Below are 19,276 nucleotides of genomic sequence, written 5' to 3'. Positions count from 1 at the left end.
TATATGTCCTCAGTAACTCCTTTTCGTCGCACAAATCAAGCAGAACTAGCAGATGGTCTGACGAATATTCTTAAAGAGCTTCAATTGCCGTTGAAATATAAATATTTTTCGAAACGGCCATATCTAATATGTCTTGATATTCTGTCTTTGCCATGTGCGTTGAGTACTGTGGTCCTGTGACGCGCAGGCCTCGCTCGTCGGTGTAAGCTTCAAGGATTCGGCCGTGTGGGTTATTCACGAGGCTGTTCCAGGCGGGATGCTTGTAGTTAAGGCCCCCACATACAATAACTGGGGAACTAGTTATAAAAAAGGGCATCAAGATCTGAGGTAATAAGTGGCATGCTGGGGAGACTTGTAAGCTGCACTTACCGGCTGGGGCCCCTGGCTGGTTAAGTGGAGGGAACTTCCAACCGCCTTCATGCTTTGCAGGGCTGGAATATATTACACTTTGTAGAATGTTTTTTGTGACCAAAATAGCTCCGCCTCCACCACCTCCCCCGTCAAGGCGATCCTGGTGGTACGTCGAAAAAAGTTGCAGAGATTTAATGGAACGATGAATTTCACTAATAACACGCAGATTAATTTCTTTCGCCTTGCATCAATTCCTGCTGCATCTATTATTGCTTACGTAGACGCCGTCTGCGTTCCAGAACAGAAGATGGGTATGACGAAGTCCTTGTGGTCAGAATGGTTTAATGGTAGTGCAGTAGGGTATTAATACTTTAGCATTCGTCCACTAACTGTAAGTGGTTGCTAAACCTTTACTAAAAAAAAACGCTAAAATGAGGACCTTATGAATGCGCAAATATTTTTTGGTTTGACCAATCAATGTGTTAGTAAACAGTAGCCGATTACTAATGAAAGGCCAATTATTATAAAAGCCGGAATCAAGTAATTCCTCTATAATTTAGATAATGCTGAATGGTCTCACCTACGAGAGCTGGTTATATAAATAAGAAATAGTATAATTTTGCAATGTCCAACGACCGCGGAGTTCCGCAACCAGTTTTATAATTCGGTTTTGTTGACGTCAAATCATGGACACCGGGATATGCGTTGGTGTGACTTGGCAAACGTAAAATTAAGACTGGAAAAAAAAATACAATTTCTCATTTAAATATTTGTGAAAAGGACGAATAGAGGCTTCTGCAAACATAAAACCTTTTGGGAATAAAAGGAATTAAGCAACTTTGCCAAATGCTTAATTTATAGGTATGTACCTTTTAAACAAGATAAATTCGTTGAGGAAAAGATCCCATTCCATAATCCCTAAGACAAGTTGCCATTTTTAAGGCATTCTTATGTTTATTTAAATATGGTTTTATTGCTTAATTATTAGCATATAAGTAATAACTACTAAAAATAACCAGCAATCGTATTAACTATTTTTTGCGCTTTCATCTTGGTCACGTCCGTACAGCTATACTTCATATATATATATTTATATACAGTTGATTTCAAAAATCTTAAAGATTTAAATACTAGAGTTCAACCCTAATACAATACTTGGGATCTTACACATATTAAAAGTGCTGGAACAACTAAAAGCGAATGAGGCAATAATAAAAACAAAATTTGGTAAACCAGAATAAATCGAGTTCTTCTAACACTATAATAAAAGAATAGTCTAAGTGCCATTTGTTAGTTTTGTTTTAAAGTGACAAGAAAAATATTTCATCGGAAAATATTTTCAATGATTTATTGGGCCGGTCAGTTAAATATCTGACCTAATGAGGAAAATTAGGCTTATTGTAATATATGATTATAAGGGATACTAAGTTAATTTAAAAATGTAAATAAAAGTTTCCTGCTAGCGTAAGACCAGTAAAGAGACGCTAATGTATTATAAACTTTTTTTTATTAAAAAACACTGTGATCTTTTTAACAGTGACTCTTTATATTTTGCTAAAATTACTATTTTTACAGTAATAGGATTTTTATACTGTCTTTAACATAACCTTTACTTTTCATTTAATAACTAATGTGCTTTGTAATACATTAGCTCATAAATTAGCTATAATTAAGTACTTAAAGTTGAAACTCTACAAAAATGAGGAGAAGCCTTACATTATTGTCTCTGGAATAAGGGTATTTTTACCTTAAGGAGAGTGGAAAAGAAAATCAAAAAAGTGGGACAGATAAAAAGCTTATGGTAGGTATATGGTGCGGAGTACGTGCAGTAACACTGGTACATGAAGCCGAGCAGCGCATGAGATCATAGTACCTGCCTAATGTTACCCCGTTTTATCAGAGTTGACGCCAACAAGATTGTAAGTAGCGAATAACGATAAAAAAGCTACTTCATAATTGGAAACCCTTCTAAAAGGTAAAGGCGCTCTACAAAAGAAGTAAACTTTCACGAACCACATGGAACATAAGTAGGCTAAAAGACAGAGGAGAATTGAAACCATTTTAAATTGCCAACTGCAAAAATTCCATTACGAAGGCTACAATTAAACCAGGCCAAAACCCATACATAAACAGTAGTATACAGTATCACTTAATTTCAATAACTCGAGCAAAGTTACAACCTCGCAAATTAGCCTTTTAACTAATATTATAAGTATTCATATTTCTAAGTCAATTAGCGATTTATTTAAAATTATTATTCTCATAGTGGAAAGCACAACTAAACATAGAACTCTAAAAAGGTTCGCGAAAAGAAATATATATCAAGAATTTATTGAGAGAGGGGATAGACACGCCATTGGGAACAGATGAATTCTGCATCTTAAACGCCGTAACCTTTTAAAGAACAGAATATACTCATGTCGACGTTACGCGGATAAAATTTTGCTGAGATAGGCAACCAAGGTCGTGCTTGATCTCTTTAGGGCTAAGTGTTCTTTCTCGTCGTTTCTATATGTTTTTCTTTTTTGTCATTTTTATACTTTTTTTTTAATTTAAAATATATATATTTATTACCATACCCTCCTTCCGTGTTTACAAACCTTTTCTTCCATCCACAAGTAACCTTACCTTTTTATACCCTCGCACCTGAACACAAACAGGAAGCTTGCCCTTTCCTCTGTATCTTCCTTTGAAACAAACAACTTCTTTACTTGGTTCTCCTAGCGGATGTCATAGAGATTAAGGCTCTAACTAACTTTCGTATTTATAGATTTTTGGTGTGAGGAGACTATGTCAACGCTTAGAATTACGTCTTCTATTGACTATTTATAAAGTTACAAAATTAATTTAGTCTTACCTTTTTTTCTTATACTTTATATTAAATAGGATGATAGTCAATTAAAATTTATATTAATACCCTTTGAAATGATAAGCAAAGAAGAGAGTATAGTCATATTGGTTACCCTTTTTTCAAAAAAAAGGTTCTACTTAGTAAAGACTCAACTTTTCGGCAGTTACGAGAATTTTTTTTTATATCGCCAGGATGGGTTTGTAGCAAGCCTCCCTATAGGTTTTGTTACTTTTTCTTATAATAAAGCTTTTCCCTACTTTTGTTCACTAATGTTCCGCTTTCATTCCCAGTTCTTCTGTATTAGTTTAATATTTTATATTATTAATTATAATTGTTTTTTTCATATTTTTACTCATCTTGTATTTTTTGATCTTAAGTTTGCTTTCTTTTTACTATTATTTTTTCTGAATTTTTAAAAGCTAATTTTAATAAGTTTAGCTTTTTATTTTCATGGAACGAAGTATTCTTTGCTTGGTAATAACATTTTATTCTTAAATACAAAAAAAAGTTAAATTTAGATATACTACTAAATTTGGTGATAAGAAATCTACGAACCTCTATATTAAAATACAAAAAAAGCGTTATACGTAATTCTACAGTTTGTTAAAAGGAGTCTCGCTATCTGTATTTTCAAATAATAATCTAAAAAATTTGCTTTACTATAAACTAGGAAAAGCAAGAGAATAAAGGCAAAAGGTAATTTCTTTAAAAGACCAGTGTAGTTGACGTACATATAGTCGTAACCATTCTTATTTCGCCTTTATTGGACGACCGTCTTAGGGGGCTAGAGTCATTTGATAAGGTATCAAATTCTCACTCAGTCTCAACAAACAAGTTGAGTGCCAATAAAAGAAGTGCTAATTGTTTAACTTTATAAAATGATGGTTTTATTGGTCTCTGTAACTGAATTAAGCTGTGTATTCTGAGGAATTATTAGAAGTAAATATTAGATCTTTTACAGTGGGAAACGGAAGGGTCTGGTTTTGATTTTTTTAATGTGCCCACGTGCTTCACATCTAAATTTAGTTGCCCCTGCGCTAGTCGTTTTGAGGGCAACAGCGACCACGAGCAGCGGAGCACAGAGACATACATTGTTTTTGTTCATTGGTGTTACTTAGAAAATATTTTGCGTAATAACGGTTGCGCACTAATTTTTGTCCTTATCTAATTGTTAATTATATTATTAAAAAAGTCTTCTTCTTTTTTAGAGTTTTTTTATTACTAATGAAACTTACCTTTCTATTTACCTTATTGATTTGTGGTCAATATTTGTTCTATCTTATATATTCATAAAGTGATATATTTTTGTGCCCTTTTTATTATTTTATTGTTATTTATTGTTTAATAATATTAATTTTTTTTTATTTTTAATATAATTTTATTGTAGTATAAAATTGTTAAAGTGGTCTTAGTCTTAAATTTTAATGGAAGAAGGAATTGGGCAAAATAGGTTTTTTTTTCTTTTCGTTAAAAAGTTTGCTCTTACTTAGTCTCTGTCCATAGCAGCCTTACTGGTATTGACTATGAAAATTCTCATATTGTTAGTTCTCCCAAACTCATAGACAAAGAGGTTATATTAATAATGAATCCTTTGCTTTTTTTTAGTTACAAAAGCTCTACTAGGAAGTTGAAAAAACAAGTTTAATTTCTTTTCAGAGTAAAGAAGAAAATTTTGAATATGAGAAGGATTTGAATGAAGAAGGTAAGGCTTATCAATTGTTAAGCTATTATTCGTTTAACTTAAATAAATTTTCAAAAAAATTTTAGTTTTAACAAGTGTGAGTAAACTCTAACTCCTCTAATACTTTTTAAATTTGCTACAGCTCTATTATTATATATTTATTTTTCACTCTTTATATGCTGCTCTTCTATTTATTATTTGGTGGTGGTTGAAATATGTTGCTTCTCTATTCGACACACTTATTTTTTTTTATTATTGTTTTTTAATATTTATATCGGCAGAATTAAAAGATGATAATTCTCTTGCCATTGCAGAAAACCTTAACACTGACAACTCTGTTTTAGAGGAGAAAACGTCTTTAAATACTACATATTTGGAAATCAAACATGTAACTATTATTTTATAGTACTGAAGCTGACTCACTATCCGGCTTTATTGATGTTATTCCCGATGAGGATCCGGATTGGATTATTACCGAAGAGGACAATCTAGTTCATGTAACTTGAAAGCTTTAATTTTTTTACTACTATATACTTACTTTTTATAACAAGAATAAACGTTATTACGTCCAAGATGAAGGTAAGACGTGTTTTATATGTCTAGAAAAGGGCCATCTTGGAATCAATTGCCCCAACCCTGAGGTAGTCTGTATTCCTTGTTTCCTATTTGTTATACTTCTATTGTACACTACAAGAAAGCAATTTGTGTCCGTTGCGGATTTTCTGGTCACCGGCACGGTAAATGCATAGAAGAAACGTGCAGTCTGTGCTTTACCCCCGGTCATGGAAATATGGTATTTCGCTCTTTCGGTGTTCATCATTTAGGTGGTAATGGTCTTCCAATAGAACTGTCCCAATAAGCATTTATTTCGAAGAGATCTTCGGTGCGACCGATGCTCGACTTATGGGCACGTGGCTAAGGTTTATTGTCGGCTTGGCATTCTTGTCCTCGCTCCGACTATTCTGATAGTTATGCCCTGATATCTGGAGGCAGTTCCATAGCACCATCCAGTCTGGCGCACTTGTCGAGGGCATGGAGATCAACAGCAACCCCTGGTGTTACATCTGCTCTCGCTTTGGGCATTTCGGCCATGTGCGTGTGCATGCCAATATACGCAACTTCTAAGAACATTTATTACATTTTTTCTTATTAACCGTTAGCAATGCGACTCTTCCAGTCGTCTGGTGGAGGTCTCATTTCCTTTTATCGGCGCTTATTGCCCCTCCGGTACGTATACCTTTTTTTTAGTCATAATAGTTGATCATTACGCTTGCAGGTGACTGGGAGGTTGCCCGAAGCGGTGTTTATCAAATTAACAAAAAGATTATACATCCTACCGAGTTTAAATTAGACAAGCCCATTCGTCCACTTGGCAGACGCGGACAGAGTCCCCATTTTAATGATTTTCGGCACAGTAGAGATAGAATTAAGAACAGAATAAGGGAAAGAGATAGAGAACGTTTTAGAAATAGAGAAAGGGAGCGGGAACGCGCAGTTTTTCGCCCGCGAGATCGAGTTCGAGAACGTCTTCGGAGGGGCGAACCGTCATTAAGGGCCAGAAGCCGACGTAACAGTGGTCGCTTTTCCGTCTTTGCTCCCCCGCGTAGAGAAGCACCCGCACCGAGGCGGCATCGCTCTCCCGTCCGGACGCGTGCCCCGCTTCCGCCGCAATTCTCGTCGAAATTTGTTCCCCGTGGGGACTATGGACCCCCTTATGCACCACGTTCGAAGATGGAGTTCAAGCTACGACCTCCTCATCCCACCTCCGCTGCTCCTTTTGGCGGTATAAAGAAGAGAAGACGCGCTTCTGAAGGTTATGACCCCAAAAAGCGCCGAATTGGGGTGTTTAAAGGGAGTACGTCCAGAGTTCGACCAGAATTTTCTGTTCCTAGCCCTCGGTTCCAGTACCCTCAGCCTCCTCCAACCTCGGAAAGAAGTACTAATAAAGCCAGTAATAATCGCTTATATGTCCCTACGGGAACTGATGCTGGGAGCTTCTCTAGTAACATAAACCAGATGAGTAATGCCAGCGAAGACAGTATTATTTATGGCGGTGATGCAATTTCGTACAGAACGACGTCAAATCAACATAAGAAAGCGACTACTGAAAATTTTTCCGCCCATACTGCGAAGCCTGGAGGTGCTCAATATTCTCATGGTGGGGCTTATTCGACTTCTTTTACCAAGCCTATTACTCAAACCAACCTTTCCGCTCGACCTCGTGCATCTTCGTATGTACCCCCTAAAGGATTCTGCGCTCCTCCTGCAGCTGGTTATCCACGGGTTTCTAGTAACGTATACGTCCCTTTTCGTACCAACACGCCTGCATGCAAACCTAACGAAGACGTTTCTACTCGTCCGCGCGGACCATATTATGATAACGCTTATCAATCTATTAGCCCTTTGGGTGCTGGTCCTTCTCAAAACCGTGGGCCTAACATTTCTTCCATATATGTGCCGCCTAATAATCTTTCGGTGGGCGGTAGTGGCGGTAGTTATGGTGGTGGTAACTACTACGGGGGCACTCTAAGCAATGTAGCCTCTGGTGCTTATGGGCAGGACGCTGGCAGTAATCTAAACACCTCTATTACAAATAGCACTTTTAACTATAGTTATCGACCTGGACCGCCAACTACCTTTGCAAACGGTACCATTAGTAATATATATACTAATACTAACTCAACTAGTTTTGCAGCCAAGTCTATTGGAATTTCTGGGAATCCACTTTCTGTGCCTTATAACACCCCGAATACCACTTTTAGTGGTGGGGTAAATTATAACACCTCCTATAACACAACCAATAACACTTACCAGCAGCCTCCACGGGGTAATCTTCAAGTAGGGACATACCCTAGATAGTAAATTTACATTTTATACTTGTTTTCCTTTTCTTCTAATATAAGTAATATATTCTGAGAACGTCCCACATATAATAAATAGAGAGCGGAAGTATTTTAATAAAGTATATTTAATTGTTATTAACAAAAAAAATAGGCGAAACTATAGCAATTTGTTTTTCATGGGTTTTATAACGCTTTATAAATTCAAAAAATAATTTATTTGCTGATAACTCAATATTGGTAAATTACTTCATTTTTTTTTAGTATATTAAGTTCTACTCTGCCTATTCGTTAACACAAAAGAGATCTTGCAGTGATAAACGGGTGTGTGCTGTTAACTTGTTAGTCTCCTTTCATGCCAAATATGGGAGCCGTCAACGTTATGTTAGTTTTTTTGTGACCCGTTATTTGGTGCAATACGGCATCGTTGCCGGTACGCCGTTTGTTGTTTCGTAATGAGAATTGTTAAATCTCACTACGATGATGAAGCCCCATCGAAAGCTCAGCCGGTAAGCACGTCGGAGTAGTGTTGAAAATGCCCGTGTAGTAGACCGCGATCTTGGTTACGAGCAAACCAACTTAACTTCGGCGTATAAGGTGGGCCACGTGCGAGCAAACGCCGGTGAAAGTAGCCGAGAATAAAGAGCAAACAACTAAGCACCCCTGCTTCCATTTATCCGTAGTAGCGACAAAGCAGCGCCTACTCGCGCGCTTAATACGCAGCCGGTAAATACGGCTAGGGCTTGCAGTTTATGGTGAGGACCTTCACCCTACGCTTGTAGGCTTTCTCTACTTTAAGGAAAACAGCAACCGTTGTTTTGTTGTAATTAGAGGCTTTGGTCGTCTACGACACCTAAAAGAGAGACCGCTGAGTCTTTGCACATCCTTGCCGTAATCTAAATCTGAACCTTAATAAGGTATTACGTCCATCAACGACCGCTTTGGCGCTGGCCTACGAGAGGTATGGGTTGGTATTCACTAAGCAGGTGTCTTTGATAGTAGAGGCGCCATTTCCATTGCATCTATAAGGCCCCAGCACAAATGAATGAAGCTACCGACAGCTGAGGCTTTAGGTCTAACCATATTATTGCCATCATATCCACATGCCCTTCGCCCTGTAGGGCTTTGACTCTTCGCCCTAATTTTTTTGTGGTTGCCAGGTGCGGCCTTTACAATATGACCTCAAGCAGCCCTCGTTTTCCAAGGCCAGTTTAACTTCAGTTTCTCCTTGGCAAAACCGTAATCGCTCGAATGAGAGCCGGCACCCGCGGATAAGTAGGTAATGGGGTGTTGCACAAAATTTAATTTCAACGTTGCAGTGTTGTGGATCACTGAAGTCAAAGCTAGCGACGTAAACAAAGCAGAGTTCTACCAGTTCCGGAAGCGTGTGGAGTGTCATCTTAAGCAACTTGGTACGTATGATTCTAGTGATAAAGGACAGAAATAATGACTTTGATTTCTTCTTCCCTCGTCCAATGCAACCGAGAGCAGTAGGTGTTCGGCAAAGGTTTTCTGAATTCCAATGAGAGTAGAATTACCTTTTAAAACGGCATAAATCTAGCACATCTCTCATTCCCAGCCTCCTTCATTCGCGTTGGGTCTTGTAAAGTTGAGCTATCAGAAAGCCTTAGTCGTAGGTATCGAGAATGTGGTAGTTCGGGTTGGTTGTCAACTGTTTCATGCTGACTGTCTGCAGTTGACATCTGCACAATAAGGATTTAGGTCAAACATGAGGAAGGCTATAAAATGGTAAGCGAAAGTGGTGTGCTAAAAGCTTATAAGCTGCGTTCACGGACATGGGCTCTTATCTACCTAAAATCCCTGCAGAGCTAGCCGTGATATCGGAAGTTTTTTGAAATGCTTCGCTTAGCTGGAATACATTGCCTCCGCCCGCTGGTAGGAGTCGGGACCGGCGGTACCTTAAGAAGTTGCAAAATCTGCAGACGTTGACGCTGAGAACGATTTCGCTGATAGCTTGCACCAATTCTTTTACCTATTACTTTATTACGTACAGCAACTACTGCCATCTATTTCTTACTTAGATTTCTTCTGCGCTCTAAAATAGTACACAGCTGTGGTGACGTGTTTTGACTCTTATAACATAACAAACGAATTATAGGCCCTCCACACTCTAGGTCCTAGTTGACAGATTCGTAGTCAGAATTGTTAAGGTTGTCGTAATATGGTGTTGCTGTTAAATAATAATGATTAGAGTTACAGGAGATCATTGTTGGGGTATTAATTCACACGACAAGTATAATAAACAATCGACCTGACAGCCGAGGTTTCGCAAAGCTCTCTGCTATCACCCTATTTTCGCATTGTACATGGGAGACAGTCCCATCCCTGTAAATAATCCTCTCTTATGCATTGCACTCAAACTGGCTGGTTTGCATGTCGTCTAAAAGTGTCGCACAACTGCGTTACCACTTAGAGCTCTACATGGGGATGTTTACCACACCCTGTGGCCGGCAGTGGGGGATTAAAAAAGCAATTAAAAATAAATTGTGCGTTCAAGACTTGCCTACTAGGAAAGAGTACACTAAGATTTTCTGCTAAAACGACTCCAAACTCCTATTTCTTAAAGTGCCACTAACCCAGCTATAGAGGAGGCATGCGCGAGAAGCACATTCTTCTTTTGTAAGCTTTATTCTACCAAACCATGATAAAAAAACTCGCGGAATTTATAACGTGTCAAGCACAAATAAATACAAATTATTAGAAAGAATTAAGTAATTCCTTTTCGGTTTTACAGAGTAACTGCGTAAATCACTATTAATAAAATAGAAAATACACTTTAAGATTCTATTTTAGTTTTTCTCTTTTGGTTCTTATATGTTACCTTTTTACTAAAGTGTGACAGACCATGAGAGACAACTTCGTGCGTATAGTGGCAAATCTGGGTGACGGTGTTAGTTCTGTCTAAAAGCTTTAATCGCTATAAGCTAGGGATTGTTGTTTTAAAATTTGATAATTGCCTTATATATTAAAAATATGTTTTTTATTATTTAAATTAATATTCCTCCAGACTTATATTTTGTACACTTTGCAGTTGAAAGTTATAGAGAGGCGCTTGTAGTAAGGTAAATAACTTAAGTAAGTCATTTGTGCTGCAGTTAACAGACGTGAATTTCTGTTAATAAAAATTATTAATAATAAATTTTTATAAAGTTAAGCTACTAAGATTTAATTTCCATTATAATAATTTTATACAAGAAATAATATATATAAAGGAGCTAAATACGTAAACAAATTTTATGAACCCCAGGAACAATATTTGCCCAGATGCTGACTTTATTCTTAGAGGTAGTTTGTCAATGTCCATGTTTTTGATCTATTAACTATAATATAAGGTCATAGATTTGAAATAACAAGTCTTGGTTTTTTAAGCGGTACTTCGCACCTTGTGGTGGGGTAAAATTGTTTATTAAGTATTCAAGATTTAAAACTGTAATTTACCTGAAAAAATTAGTTCTTTATCTAAAAATAAACTCTTTAAAAGACAAGTTTTGCGTTAACGCTTTTTTAATATATTTTGTCGTAGACTAAAATTTTTTGCTATTGTTTTAATATTTTGTAAAGACTAAGCTTCGCAAAGCAAATTCCTTAAAACGAAAACTTACAACAGAGAATTAATTTTATTAGTATTATTATATAACTCTTTTCTAAGATCGTTATAATTGGTACTATTATATTATATTATATATATTTAAATTTAACTATTATTTAATTATAAAGCTTCTATTCTAAATTTTTAGAACTTTATAAAATATTTATAAAATTCTTGGTACCAGGAGATTTGTATATAATTAAACTAGTTATTTTTTTACTAAGCGAAACATATGCTTTAAATAGATCTCTCTTTTAATAGACTTTTTTTTTTTACTTTTTATATTTATTAATATATTTAAATAATCATAAACATAGAGATGTAGGTGGAAATTTAAGTTTATGGTCTTTGGAAAGTCGTCGGCTTGTTTCTCGCGCAAGTTTACTCCATGATCATATTATATCCGTAAAGAATTTCAAGAACAATCAAATTTTGACGTAACCTCTAATTTTTTTTATGTGGACTATTTTTTTTTTCCTTTTTTTAAATTATTAATTAAAATTTACATAAATATTTTCTTTTTTTATTTTTCTTTTAATAATTATATTTGGCTATCCTTCTATTTATTATATTAAAAAGTATAAAGCCCTTCAATTCTGCCGATTTTATTTACATTATTTTACTTTTAATCATTTTAATTTTATATTTTTCAAGAGTTAGTGAATTTACTTTTTATAATTAGCTTTAATTTTTTATAATCAATATCATTAAATTCAAAAGTTTTTTTTAATTTAAAATTTAGCTTTTAAAAAGTATGACGTACAGTTAAATTATTAATATTAAATGTCTATATGGAAAAATTAACTAATTTTATAATTTGCTGGTAAATTTGACTTATAAATATATATTTACCTTTGTAAACACTATAGAAACCGGTTATTATTTTAGCTGAATTGTTTATATACCAGTTACAATAAAAAGTTCAACAGTTTTTATTATCTTTCGTTTACTTTGATTCAAACTTTATTGTTTAAAAAATTTTTTTAATTTTTTTTTAAATCGCCTGTTCTGATGGTGTTTTCTACTTTTTTTTGATTTTGTTTAACTTTTATAACTCTTGAGTATTAATTAAACGCAATTTAAATTATTTTATTTTATTAAGAGATGCTAAATTTTTTTTCAGTACTTGGGATTTTATTTTAAATATTTCTTAAAAACTTTACTTCTAACTTTTGAATTTTTTTTTATAAACTACTTTTTCTAGTTTTAGAAAAGTTTTTACTTATTTGGTTTTTTTTATAGTAGAGCTTTCGTAATTTCAATTTTTAAACAGTAGTAATATTTTGTTTCCTTTTTATATTCTGGAAGTGTAGATGTTCACTTCTTTATAGTATCCTATTACTTATGATATTTTATTATATTTATATTGAAATTACTTTTTTTGCTATATAACTACTTTCTTAATATTGACTTTTTTTTAATAATTTAGTTTTAACTATAAAATCTTTTAGTTTTTTTTTCCGTTATCGCTTTTTAATTAAGAAAATAATAAAACTTATAATTTTTTTAGATTTTAATTTGCTTTTTTACTAGTTACTTGTGTTTGTGATTATTAGAAATCTGCTTTTTATAAGAATTTACTTTTTACTTTTAAATTATTTTCTGTCTTTTTTGTTAATATAATTTATATCTTTTTATTACTTAATATAAAATTCTTATTATTTTTGAAGTCAAGGAAGAGATCAAAAAGTAAAGTTAATGGATTTGACTTCAAGCACTTTTGAAATAAATTCACCGCTTTGTACTTTTCAAGCAGGTCCTAATTTTTCAAATTAATTTTTAAAAAAAATCAAAAAAAGATTTTTACAAACTCTTTTGATATTTTCTTTTGCAATTTTATTTTATTTATATTACCTTGTGTATCTATTATTATAAAAATAAAGTAGTGCTGTAGTCGCAACTATTTATTTGTTATAAATTTAATAAGAAAAATTTATACCGCCGCGAGGCCGGTTCTGAATTTTTTTTTTAGTTAGTATTTAGTTAAACTTTTTAAGTTAATTAAAAATTATTACTATTTTCTGAAAGATTTAACTCTGAACTTAAGATTATGTTCTAAATGGATTATTATAATAATAGTAATAATAATAATATAGGATATATAAAATATAGAATTTGAATTTATAGTAATAATAACTAATAAAATACACGTTAAAGTATAATAATAATTATATATATGTAATGCTTACCGCCACTTAATGTCGAGCTTTCGACTGATTCTCAGAAGCTCTACTCTTCATATTTATAAATACGTTAAGTTTTTTTTTGCCGATATCTAGTATTTTTTTCAGTAAGTTTAACATAAACTTCCCGCAGAAAACTAGTAAAATCCGCAAATTTACGTTTATTAGTAAAAACTGAGGGGCATGGTTTTGCTTGTGAATAATTGCAGAAATAGAATATAAAAATTTTTATTTAATGATAAGAAATATATAAAATTCATTATTTTAGAATTATAAATAAAAAATGGATAATTTATAAATATTTTTATAAAAAAAATTACATCCGAAGAAAATTGTGAAGGCACCTTCTCTATTTTTACAGAAAAATCATTTTTGTTTATAATATTTTAAAGCACTTCGTTTGCATACTAAAATTTTTTTTTCATATATTAGTTAAGAACTTCTTTTTTGCTTAACAATTCGTCGTACTTTACAAACTTTTATTGTTTATTATATTTGTTGCAAGCTTATCTAAGCACATCTTACAGAGTAGATAAGACAACTTTGGGTTCTATTCTATTTACTTTCTTAGCAAGAAATGTTTATTGAAATACTTTTATAATGCTTTTTCGTATTATATCTGTTAACTTGCACACTGTTTTGCTTATTTTATATTTTAACACTCATCCTGTTTTCTTTTTGCAACTCTTACTGGTTAGGGACTTTTATTTTATTAGAACTTCCAATTAACTAAATTTGAGAGTTTTTTGTACAAGTAAAAAGTTATATGGAAAACAAATTTCTTGATATATATTTCCTTTGAAAATATGAAAAAGATCGTTTTTTATAAGTAATTAGAAATGGAAGAGAATATTAATTCGTTGGAAAGCTATTCTTTTGCTTTAACTTGGTGAAAAATTAGTTATTAGTTTTTATTACTAAACTTTTATTTTAAGGAAATGCAAAACTAACGCAACTTCTTTTAGAAACGAAGCAAAAATGTACAGTTTTTACACAAGCAAAAAACAATGGCTATTAAAAAAGTCTTTTTTCAATGTACTGTGCTTTTATATTAGTGAAAGTTAGTTGTAAGTATAGAAATCGTGGAACTATTTTTTTAGAAATAACCAAGTTTTATACATCTCTCTTTGGCTATAAAATTCTAATAAAGCGAATATATATATTATAGAAGATGAAAAGTATATTCATTACTTTTCATTCATCTCTATATGCAAATTTATTTATGAAAAAAAAAAAATTAGAATCTTATAAGAAATAACTCTAAAGAGTTTTTGTAGACCAACCTCTTTCAATATTTCAATATCTGTGATATATAATACGTGTACATTTCTTTTTAGGAAGTTATACTTTTTGCGAAATGGATGTAGACAGTGAAAACAACTGGATGATTCTTCCCGCAGAAAACCCACATTCGGTACTAATTATTATATGTAGAAAATAGTTTTTATAATCGGCACCTACAAATATTCTGTTACAAACTGCATAAGAAAAGAATTTCTATGAATAATTTTTGCTTTTATTATTTTTATATGGTTTTTATTAGTTTTATAATATTTGTTATGCTCGTGGTGAACTACTTTTTACTCTACTTACTTGTTGGACATTATCATTAATTTTACTTTCTTATTTATATATTATTATGTTTAATATATTTTTTATAAATTTTTTTTATAATTTGCTTATTCTAATATCCTATAAACTAAATAATTATTATTTTCTACAGCTTCAGTTGTGGGATTTGCAACAACGCGAGCCTCTATGCATTTTAAAAAGTGAAAAAGAAAAATTTGGTCTTAAATTTTTATATATTATTTTTTTATTTTAGGCAACACTTAAAGTTTCCTTTTTTTTTAAAGACAAAAGAAACTGAAATTGTGATATAAAAAATACTTCGAAAGGATTTTTTTTTTAAAGCTTATTTTCCTCCATTTTGCTTTTCTTTTAAAGTTTTACACTCTATTTGTGTACCTCCTAACGCGAATGTATATGTTCACTAAAGAGAAGTTTTATTGTAGTATTAATATCAGCAAAAATACAGATTTTTTAAACGGTTAACTAAAAAAAGTTTATTATAAGGTTGGCAAAAAGGTAGTTAGCTTGTAATTATTTATTTTTGGAGTGTTTCTTTTTAAGGGACTTTATTTGTTGCATATCTCTTGCTTGACTGGTAAGGTTGTTCTGTAGTTTGCATACTCCAACTTTTTCAACTTTATATAGACTGTATTGCTTTTATTTTACTATTAATATATAGTTGACAAGCGAATTTAACTTTCGCATGTTTTTCTTACTTTACTATAGTATGAAACGGTCGTGCTCTCACTATTTTTTCCTATTAATAAAACAAAATAATAATAAAAGTAAAAAATTATAATAATTATTATATTTTATAGAGAAAATTATTAGTAAGCTGAGCTACGACTTTTAAGAACTAATAAAAGTTTTTTAACACTATTTAAAGGATGCGCTGCATTTGCAGGGAGCACTGCGATGTCATGGAGCTCTTTTGATTCTTAGCTAAATATATTGATGTGCTTATAATAATAATAATAATAATAATAATAATAATAATAATAATAATAATAATAATAATAATAATAATAATAATATAATATATTACTGTATAGAAGTTTATATAATAGACACAACGTCATGTTTAAAAAAAAAGTTAATAAAAATATATTTAATTATTTATGACTATATTTATTGGTTGTAATATTTCATTGGTTTATAAAAAGTTTACTGGCTTATTTTTTTGTTGAGGAATATGCATGGCTTGCAGACTGTTGTCTTTGGGAGCTCAACACTTTGCCTTTGCGGGATATGAAGACGGCTCGGTAGTTTTATGGTGCTTGAAAACTCGCAAAATTTTGCATCGAGCTCGTTATTACGATTCTCCCGGTATAACTTTATCATAATAATATTAGTACAAGTTATATTCTATATTTATAGTGATGTCTTTGGATGTAGCAGCCAATGGTATTGGATTTAGCGGAGCCAGTGGGAAGAAAGTTGTCAAATTTGCTTTGAATCAGAATGTATATCACCAATTATTATTATGAATTTTTTGGCAAACTGTTTTTTATTGGAGGTTGTTTATAAGTCTGTAAGCTTTGCATTATGTAAGTTTCAGACTTATTAATTCTGAAACTTTATTTTTTCAGTAGTATTGGGCGCGTGATAAGGCCTGTACGCATTTTTAGGAATTTTGTTTTTACAACTCTTTTAATGCTCTTCTCTATTTCATTGCAGAAACTAAAATTTTTTGTAGCTAATATTCAAAAACTGATTTATTTAATGCTAAACTTCTCTTCTCGAATATTTAGTACCCTTTTTTTTCTTATTATATTCTTTATATATTACTATATTTTATTAGGATTTTTTTTACGAATAAAGTTTTAAGTTATTGGTAAATGCGTCATTATATTATTGTTATGTAAATGCATTTCCCCTTATTCCTTTTTTTTTAGTGAATAAAATTTTAATCGAGTTTTAATGAATTTACGAGCACACGATTTTAAAATAGTGTGGATTCCTTTTTGGTTTAACTAAACTTGTTATTATAGTTATAAATAAGTAGTATTTGGATTTTTATTATTATTTTTTATAATCCAAGTTTGACTCTTTTGACTCACGTGGCGAAGTTCAACTCAAAACTTCTGGGGCGAGTAGCCTTTGCATCCGCCAGGATCAGAAGTACTTTGCGGTGGGCGGCTTCGACGGAAAGTAACTTTTTTATAAATAATATTAAATAATAAAAAGCAAACCATTAAGTGATAATATATAATATTGAGTAGTACAAAACGTAGTTTTAATGAAAAATTATTATTGAGTTAAGGAAACTGCTTTCTAAATACTAATAATAAACTATAAATAACTAATACTTGAAAGAAAAAGTTTGTTATGCATGAAGAGTATATAACTTTCTATAAACATAACACAGATTTATAATATTAATATTAGAAAATAAAAATAACAGTTTTATGCTATAATTTATTTATTAAGGCATGTAACTTTTATATGGTTATTTATATATTTTATGGTAAGTAAAGGTTATTAGTACTTATAAATATATGATAAATAGTAATCTATGCAAAGTAATGGGATAATTATGTATTATAATTATAGTAAGTAAAGTTTTTTATTATCTACTAGATAGCCTCATTATTGTATGGGTAATAAATACGCGAAAATATAAAGTTTAGGAAAAGCTATTACTATTCAAGCTGTTTAATAGATTACTTTGTTATTATAATAAAAATAAGTTTTAGCTTTAGAACACAAAAAAACTTTTGAAATTTTGAAAGAGTTTCTTAACATATTATTTATAAAAATATTTTGTTGTACTCTTCTTAATACGAAAAGGTCTGGTTTTCTAATAAGCGCTTTTAATTTTCTTTATTAATAAAATAAAAATAATTTTTATAGCCCTATACTAAACAACTCAGTTCTCATCGCTTTGACTTTAGTAATACTAATATTCTTTATAATGATCAACTTTTATAAAAGATTTTGTACTAAAATTGGTTGTTGCAATGATAGGCCAAATTTTTTGTTACTTTTCATAATATTACTCACCCCCCATATATTCAAGCTATTAGTTAATTTTTTCATTAAAATTATATCTTTATTCCTTACCAAAATAATTATTTTGTACAGAGTGAGATTGTTTGGGTTCAAAAAAATGAAGCCTTTGTGTGTTCTTTCCCGCCACGAGCGCGCCGTAACTTCCATCGATATTGCCAGGGCCAATCAGAATAGTTCAAATCGACGTGGGCTACTATTTATTCACTCAATAAAAAATTCTTTTTTTAACAACTTTTATGTCGTTTCTGCAACATTTTTGTTTTCAGTCAATTAAACTTCTTTATTTAAAGAAATCCTGTTTTTACTATATTTAACGGATGCAATTCAATGAGGGGCCCTTTTTCTTATATTATAGTGAGGGTTAGTCTTCTATAAGATCTTTCTTAAGGAGGCCAATAGTGTTATGCTTAAATTTTACTATAAAAATAAGGCAGTAGTGAGTTATACTCTAGCGATGTTTTATATTAAGTTCGGGCCAATAGTCATTAATATCGCTTTATATGCGTGCTGATTGGGCATCATGATGAAAACTGCGCTGCCCTTGTTCGCGCCAAAATCGTTTTGTTTTTATGGTAAACCATTGTGTTTCCAATAATGTTTATCTTTTATAATACATAAAGAAAACAATTTTTCTCGTGTATTTTTTAATATAAATTGTAAAATATAGTTATTAACAAATTTTTTTAAAAAAAATTTAACCACAGACCCGGATTTGTAATTTTACTTTTTTTTTTAAATTTTTTAATTAATATTCTTATATATATTAAAGGTTATATATATTATTTATGCTTCATACTATTAATTACTCGCTATTTCTACTTTAGCATGGACTATGGCCTGCGGGTCTCGAGATAAAACGATCAGCGTCTGGAGCGTTTATGCGGACACATAGCCCAAATAAAAATTATTAATAAACTAATGTTATAAATTTTTTTTGTTAGGGCTCAGATTTTCGCCTTTAACCTTTTTTTTAAAAAATCTAATCGTTACTACTTATATTTAAATTAAGAAATACAATCCCTTTTTTTTGCACAAAACAATTTTAAATATATTTTTGAGAACTGTTTGTTTTATTGTTCGATCGAGTGATCAATTTAATATATGTGAATTTTAACCTAGAAGCGATTTAACTAGTTACTAGAGTATTTATGGTAAATATTTATAATTAGAAAGTTA

General features: G+C 31.6%; 2 protein-coding genes across 4 annotated transcripts; both read left to right on the top strand.

Annotated features, from left to right (window-relative positions):
• Positions 1–4,592: 4,592 nt before the first annotated feature.
• On the top strand, positions 4,593–7,797 carry LOC135146316 (uncharacterized). 3 transcript variants are annotated; one of them, XM_064078478.1, is made up of 12 exons: positions 4,593–4,652; positions 4,706–4,772; positions 4,826–4,904; positions 5,165–5,237; positions 5,290–5,380; positions 5,435–5,524; positions 5,578–5,676; positions 5,729–5,803; positions 5,853–5,975; positions 6,044–6,110; positions 6,160–7,530; positions 7,579–7,797. In XM_064078478.1, the coding sequence occupies exons 1-12, from the start codon at positions 4,627–4,629 to the stop codon at positions 7,740–7,742; spliced, it is 2,325 nt and encodes a 774-aa protein (XP_063934548.1). In that variant the 5' UTR covers positions 4,593–4,626; the 3' UTR covers positions 7,743–7,797. The 3 variants fall into 3 exon arrangements, with proteins under 3 accessions (XP_063934548.1, XP_063934547.1, XP_063934546.1); XM_064078477.1 differs by having other exon boundaries at positions 5,877–5,975; positions 6,160–7,797; XM_064078476.1 differs by having other exon boundaries at positions 6,160–7,797.
• A 2,936-nt stretch (positions 7,798–10,733) lies between these two features.
• LOC135146301 (guanine nucleotide-binding protein subunit beta-like protein 1) lies at positions 10,734–18,992 on the top strand. The gene is made up of 12 exons (XM_064078460.1): positions 10,734–10,806; positions 10,957–11,029; positions 11,077–11,137; positions 11,651–11,770; positions 13,004–13,089; positions 14,854–14,930; positions 15,240–15,306; positions 16,277–16,414; positions 16,466–16,551; positions 17,130–17,239; positions 18,173–18,285; positions 18,925–18,992. The coding sequence occupies exons 2-12, from the start codon at positions 10,981–10,983 to the stop codon at positions 18,990–18,992; spliced, it is 975 nt and encodes a 324-aa protein (XP_063934530.1). The 5' UTR covers positions 10,734–10,806; positions 10,957–10,980.
• Positions 18,993–19,276: the final 284 nt, after the last annotated feature.

The sequence above is a fragment of the Zophobas morio genome, unplaced genomic scaffold (assembly GCF_036711695.1).
Source record: "Zophobas morio isolate AGI-343-1 ecotype UQ-CSIRO unplaced genomic scaffold, CSIRO_AGI_Zmor_V1 ptg000222l, whole genome shotgun sequence".
Taxonomy (NCBI): Eukaryota; Metazoa; Arthropoda; class Insecta; order Coleoptera; family Tenebrionidae; genus Zophobas; species Zophobas morio.
The sequence above is the reverse complement of the archived record's forward strand: the minus strand, read 5'-3'. Positions and strand labels throughout refer to the sequence as shown.